Raw genomic sequence first — 6595 nt, 5'->3', positions numbered from 1 at the left:
GACTTTATCCTGTTCAGCTGTTGGCCAGTCAGCTTCTTTATTAAACCAATCACAGTGATAAATCTTTGCAGTGTACAAAAGAATTATTCCCCATGCCTTTAATCCCAGCACTCAGGAAGCAGAGGCAGGTGGATCTCTGTGAGTTTGAGGCCAGCCTGGTCTACAAAGCAAGTTCTGGGACAGCCGGGGCTACACAGAGAAATTGTGTCTTGAAACAAACAAACAAACAAACATAAATAAATAAATAAATAAATAAATAAATAAATGCCAGAAAAAATTAATCACATGATTGTTTTTAAGATTTATGTGTATGGTGTTTTGCCTCCATGTATATCTGTGTATCACATATATGCCTGGTGCCCACAGAGGCCAGAAGAAGGTGTTAGATCCCCTGGAACTGGAGTTACAGACAGTCGTGAGTTGCTGTGTGGATGCTGGGAATTGAAGCTGGGTCCTCTGGAAAGGCAGTACTCATTTTTAACCTCTTAGCCATTTCTCTAACCCTAATCCATACTTTTTGTAGAAGAAACAAACTTTGTGGTAAATATTTTGAAGCAGAAGTAACTGAGTTATAAGACTGAGAATGGGGAAACTGAGTCTTGCCAAGAGCCATACAGGGCTCCTTTTAAATATGGAAGGTGCAGTCAAGTCTATAAAGTCAATAATTCACATTTATTGCCATCTATACCATGCTCAGACAATGGGTAATGCATAATATTAATCATACTGATCATCTAATATTCAACTCCTAGGGGATGTGTGGCCTTCCCACAAAGAGGAGCTGTGTCCTTCCACATTTGTGTTCAGGGCTGCCTCGAGCCCCATGAGCAGTCCTGATGCTCGTGTCAAGTCAGCATGTAGAAAGTTGAACAGTCTGCAGGCCTAGACTTGGGAAAGCAGAGCTCCCTACTGTACCTACTCCGTGGGTCCGTCTCCTCTCTAGCCTGCTTCCTTTGACTGGAGCTCCAGAGAAAGTTACACTCAACCTGCTCCAGTATTAAGAACAGGAAGTGTGGGCCTGGAGAGAAGGCTCAGTGGTTAAGAGCTCATTCTATGTTTTAGAGAACCAGAGATCTGTTCCAAGCACCCAAGACTCACACTCGCTTTGAACTCCAGCTCCAGAGGATCCAATATCCTCTTCTGGCCTATGAGGGCAGTGTGCTCACACACACGTACCTGCACACAGACACACATATACATATGCTTAAAAAGAAAAACAAAATCTTTTCAATAAAAGAACAAGAAGTATAAAGATCATCCTTTCTTTCTTGTCTTGGATAAATTGTGTTCCTCTCAAGACAAAGAGTAGCAACACATAGAAATGTACTGACAAACTTATCAAAAAGAATCAGAGAAAACTCAGCTCCCCTGAGCAACACACAGGCCTGTTTTAGCTGCACTTCAGTGCTCATGGCCCAAGGCCATGAAGAGACCAATAAAGGCCAGAGCTCAAGAACACCAACCCAGATCCAAGGCTTCTGCTCTATCCTTCAGCCATGAAGCTCCTCTTTCCTCTCGTCACCAGCCTCATGCTGCAGTATCAGGTGAAATCAGGTATTGTGGGCTCCTGGGTTAAGGCGGGGTTGATGTGAGGAAGCAAGACTGGGCTACCCATGGTGCCAAGACTCCTAAGAGATGCTGAAAGATGACATTCCCAACCAAAAAGATGGCTGGAGAGCTGCCCCAATCCCTAGACTGTGTCTGACGGAGACGTCAAGGAGATACAAGGAGAGTTGGGTAGTGCCTGTGTATTCAGAAACTGACATATTATATAGCCTTCCTGCTCTGTATATGTTTGTATCTCTGAGCTTGCAACTCAGCCCAGAGCATGCTCATGTGAGCTCTATTTCTGACATAACCATCTTGTATATTTTTAAAATCTGTGTGTATGAGAGAGAGAGAGAGAGAGAGAGAGAGAGAGAGAGAGAGAGAGAGAGAGAGAGAGAGAGAGAGAATACAGTGTGATGTGTGTGAGAGAGAACATACTGGCACATATATGTTGAGACTGGAGGAAACATCAGCTGTCAGTCCTTCCCTTCCATCTTGTTTGAGGCAGGGTCTTTTGCTGTTTGTCACTGTGTACACCAGGCTAGCTGGCCCATGGGCTTCTGGGGATTCTCCTGTCTCCACCTCCTGTTACACTGTAGGAACACTGGGATTACAGATGCCGGCACTACTGCATCTGGTTTGACATAGACTTGGGGGATCAGAGCTCGGGGCCTCATGCTTACACAGCAAGTGCTCTCTCCCCAGACCCAATTAAAGTCATCTCTTAATGCAAAGGTTCAATCGGCATGTACCCCTGAGAACCAAGGATGAAATCCTTGCCTCTGTGTTCAAAAAACCTTTTTAGGATTTAGTAAGCAGGTCTACATCTGCATGTCAGCTTTTCCAGGAGAGTCTTATAATTTCTCTTACTCTCTGTCTTCCTGGAAACCCTCCAACTACCATAAAGGGGCCTGGGGACACATTATAGCACATGACAGGGCAGAGGACTGGGCACTGTCCTTGAAAAAGAAGGAAAAGGATGGGAGTCTTGTTTCTGCAAACAAGAACTACCCAGCTCCTTGGAATAATCATAATGAATCAGACAAAGAAAATAAAGAGTCAAAGATATTTGTAATGTTTGTATGTTGGGAACTTAGACAGGTAAGGGTGTGTCCCCCTAGGTAAAGTCACTTAAACATGTCAAGCTTCAAAACTGACACAAGTGTAATGAACAAATGTGACTGCTTCTAGTGCTTTTAGATTTTTGAGACAGGGTTTCTCTGTGTAGCTTTGGTGCCTGTCCTGGATCTCACTCTGTAGCCCAGGCTGGCCTCCAACCCCCTGGGATCCACCTGCCTCTGCCTCCTGAGTGCTGGGATTAAAGGCGTGCGATGCCACCACCCGACGACTGTTTCTAGTTCTAAAATGTTTCTGTTTTGTACTCCTTATGAGAACAATGTGAAGATGTATGAGAATAACAACATGAATACATATGTGAAAATATTTTTTGAAATTATTTATGTTTTACTAACATACATTAATTATGTGTAATAATTGGATTCCATTATGATATCTGCATATATATGTAATGTATTTTATCATAATCAGTCCCCACCTTCTCTTGCCCACTCCTCTCTCTCTCTCTACTCCCTTTCTAACTTAATGTCTTTTTATTTTTTGGTGGCCCAGTGAGTTTTATTAGTTTTTTTTTTTTTTTCAGAAGCATGGGCAATGCTGGGGCTATCTACAGGAACATGGGCAACTTATCAGTAGCCACACCACTGAAGAAAATCTCTTTCCTCAGCCATCCTTAGCTACCTAAAGATTCTCAGGGAGGGGTGTGGCCTCTTGAACCTCTTTCTCTTCCACAGCAGGATGATGACAGACCCAATCTGTCATGGGCGTTATAACCTTCAGAAATTATCTGATGCTAAATAAATCACTTCTAATTTACATAAAATTGATAAAATGGCTAATAGAGAAAGAAAAGACTTCTTGAGGGAAAACAGTGAGACACTGGGATGGGACATTCAACAGATAAAGATAAATTACTAAGATCGGTGGGGAATTAAGCTAGAGATAATAAATAATATGAGAGTGATCTTGGTGGAAACTACAGTAACAAATAAGAGCTCTGATGGGCAGAGTGCCCGGAGGGTGGGAGTGACAGAGTGCCATGTGCCAGGAACTGTAGGTCTAGTGACTGACAGGGAGGTCAAAGGCCATGGACTTCAAAGAAGACAATACTTCTGAAAATCCTATTAATTCTGTTTTAAAATTCTTTCTTGGTTTATTTCACTTAATAGAAGCTCCCCTATTCCACTTTTTTCTTGCAAATTATCATTTTATTCTTTCACATAGGAAGGAGAGTACTGCATGTTGTCTCACATGGAAGTTAAAAGAAATAGTCAGACTGAATATGCCAGTGACTACCTGAGCTTAAACAAAGAAAGGCTTGCTTTGATCAACACACACTGAATGCTTGTGCTGAGATCTCACACTGAATTCATTAATGTACACAGCTAGCATATGTTAAAATAATAATCATGACTCTTTCTTGGATTCATTGCATGGCGGGTTTTACTGACATTGGTGTTTTATAGGATTATAGAGGGGGATGGGAGGCTCTGCTGGTATGGATGATGCAAGACTGGAGGTCAAAAATGCTGTCTTAGGGCTGGAGATGTACTCAGAGGAGAGTGATTGCCCAAAGCTCTGGGTTCAAATCCCAGTACTATCAAACAGAAAGAAAGGAAGGGAGGGAAGGAGGAAGGGAGGGAGGGAGGGAGGGAGGGAGGGAGGGAAGGAGGAACATTCTGAAATCAAGGAACTGGGCTTCATATCTTTCCTTCCTCTTTATAACCTTGGTGTGTGTGTGTGTGTGTGTGTGTGCGCGCACGCGCACACGTACATGCCACAAGACAACCTCAGGTGTCTTTCCTCAGGTACCATTCACCTTGATTTTGTTGGTTTGTGTTGTTCTTGAGACAGGATTTCTCTGTGTAGTCCTGGCTGGTCTGGAACTCTCTATGCAGACCAGGCTAATCTCGAACTCAGAGAGCTCCACCTGCCTCTACTTCCCAAACTCTAGAGTAAAAGCAAGCATCACCATAGCCTGACTCATTCATCTTGTTTTTTGAGACAGGGTTTCTCATTGGCCTGAGGCTCACTGATCAGGTTAGGCCAGCTAGCCAGTGAACCCCAGAGACCTGTCTCTCAATGCCTTCCCACACACACTACCACCCCTGCCTTTTGTATAGAGTCTTGGTACTGAGCTCACTTCCTTACACTTGCATGGCAAACACTTTACCAATGAGCTATCTCCCCAGCCCATTCTTGGATGTTTTTAAATTTGAAACAGGGTTTCATTATGTAGCCCTGGCTAGTCTGGAACTCACGATGTAGACCAGGCTGGCCTCAAACTCACAGAAATCTGCCTGTCTCTGCTTCCCAAGTGCTGGGACTAACGGTGTGTGCCACCAAGCCCCTCCACTCTCTGATTTTTAGAGCTACTCAAGGAAAGGAGACTACACAAGAGTTTTACTCTGGGCTCCGCAGTGTACAGTGACTTTCCAGGTCTGCCTAAGGCACCACCATCATCAAACGCTGTCCCTGAAGGTTGACAAACCTCTTCCACTCTAACGCTCTTCCACCAGCAGTCTGGAGATCTCAAATGATTAACCTTGACCCAGCTCTCTCTCCCTCTCTCTCTCTTTCTCTCCCCTATGTAGAATTTTTGACTGTGAAAAAATGTTTAATAGGCTTTGGGAAATGCAAAGACAGCTGCCTCGTTGGGGAAACCGAGATACAGAAATGCAAATCCAAAAAATGCTGTGTTGGCCCCAAAGTGATTGAACTGATTAAAAGGTACCTTCGACATGAAATACCCCACATACCGGACAACGACATGGTGGAGATGCTGAAGAGTGAAAATAAACCCAGAGAAGAGATGCAAAGAAAACACACCTTTGCCCTACTCTCCCAAATCCAAGATGCCAACCCTTTGCTCAGTATCAACTCTGCCATTGTCCCAAATGCCTCCCCTCTGAAATCCGTCACCTCCAGGACCGGGAGACATGGCTTGGGCGGTACTGTTCCCACCAAGGGGCACACAAAACAAATCAGGGATTCTGCCAATGCTGCCCCTTGGCCCCAACCTGGACCACCATAGACATGGCCAGCACCCTCCATAACAGCAGGGAAGCAGATGAGCAGGGAAGTGAGTCTTCCTCCTAGAGTGTCAGGCTCTTCTCTACCCCCATAGGCATTAAAATAAGACATAACTGTTCTGCCAACAGACAGGTAATAAACACTGTTAAGTCATTTCCAGTTTGTGTAATGTTATCGTTCTCGCAGGAGTCCCCAAGAGGATGGTGCTAGAGAGGGATGGAGTTTTAAGTTTAGATGCCAGGAGAGAGCAAGCCTCGGCTCAGCAAGTGTTGAGCATCAGGCTTCCTTGAGGGACCCTCACTTGATGGACTTTTCCTGTGGCAACTGGAAGGAAAGACTATGAGGTATTTTCTCTTGTCGTGTATCTTGTGGGGAGGACCCCTGTGCAGCCAGAACACAAACAGAAGCTGGTGAAATTCATCTGAAGGACGTTTTTCTTAGTGTAACAGCCTGAAACAATATCCTATCAATACGTGACCAGTACGAAAATTACTCTGACATTTTTCAGTTGTTTGGCCTAAAACAAATTATATATACATTATCATCAATTTATTCATCAGTTAGTGGAGATGCCAACATTTCAGTACACACCAGAATCCAGAATTCAGCAATCCCAGACTACACCGCCTCTCTTTGTCCATGTGGTAATGGCATGGCCCTCAATCCCAGTCTTTGAAAAGCTATTTTGCAGTATCATTGATACAAAACACCCACATGAGTGTCACTGGTACTACTAGGTAAGTTGGGCACACACAAGCCCCAGCGAAGCTGTTATCAGAGGTGGAGGCTCTGCTACTCTTGGCCTCCACTAAAAACTAAAAACAAAAAACAAAATCAGAAGACAGAAATTAATAGGAGTCTTTGTTCTGTTCTGTTGTTTTAATAAAGTACCTAACAAAAAGCCACTTCGAGGAGAAGGGGGCTTAAGGACTTCCAA

General features: G+C 44.0%; 1 protein-coding gene across 1 annotated transcript; it reads left to right on the top strand.

Moving 5' to 3' along the window:
• The first annotated feature begins 1423 nt into the window (after window positions 1-1423).
• On the top strand, window positions 1424-5817 carry Defb129 (defensin beta 129). Its single transcript, XM_059261630.1, has 2 exons — window positions 1424-1554; window positions 5220-5817. Exons 1-2 carry the CDS (start codon window positions 1497-1499, stop codon window positions 5657-5659), a joined length of 498 nt encoding a protein of 165 aa, XP_059117613.1. The 5' UTR covers window positions 1424-1496; the 3' UTR covers window positions 5660-5817.
• Window positions 5818-6595: the final 778 nt, after the last annotated feature.

This window comes from Peromyscus eremicus, chromosome 4 (assembly GCF_949786415.1).
Source record: "Peromyscus eremicus chromosome 4, PerEre_H2_v1, whole genome shotgun sequence".
In the NCBI taxonomy this organism is placed as follows: domain Eukaryota; kingdom Metazoa; phylum Chordata; class Mammalia; order Rodentia; family Cricetidae; genus Peromyscus; species Peromyscus eremicus.
Note: the sequence above shows the minus strand (reverse complement) of the source record. Positions and strands in the feature narration are given on the sequence as shown.

Bases quoted from the DNA above. Each gene is read 5' to 3' on its own strand.
- Defb129 (XM_059261630.1), top strand. From the start codon at position 1,497: ATGAAGCTCCTCTTTCCTCTCGTCACCAGCCTCATGCTGCAGTATCAG. The intron at 1,555-5,219 runs GTATTGTGGGCT...TCCCCTATGTAG, and splicing joins GCAGTATCAGGTGAAATCAG to AATTTTTGACTGTGAAAAAA.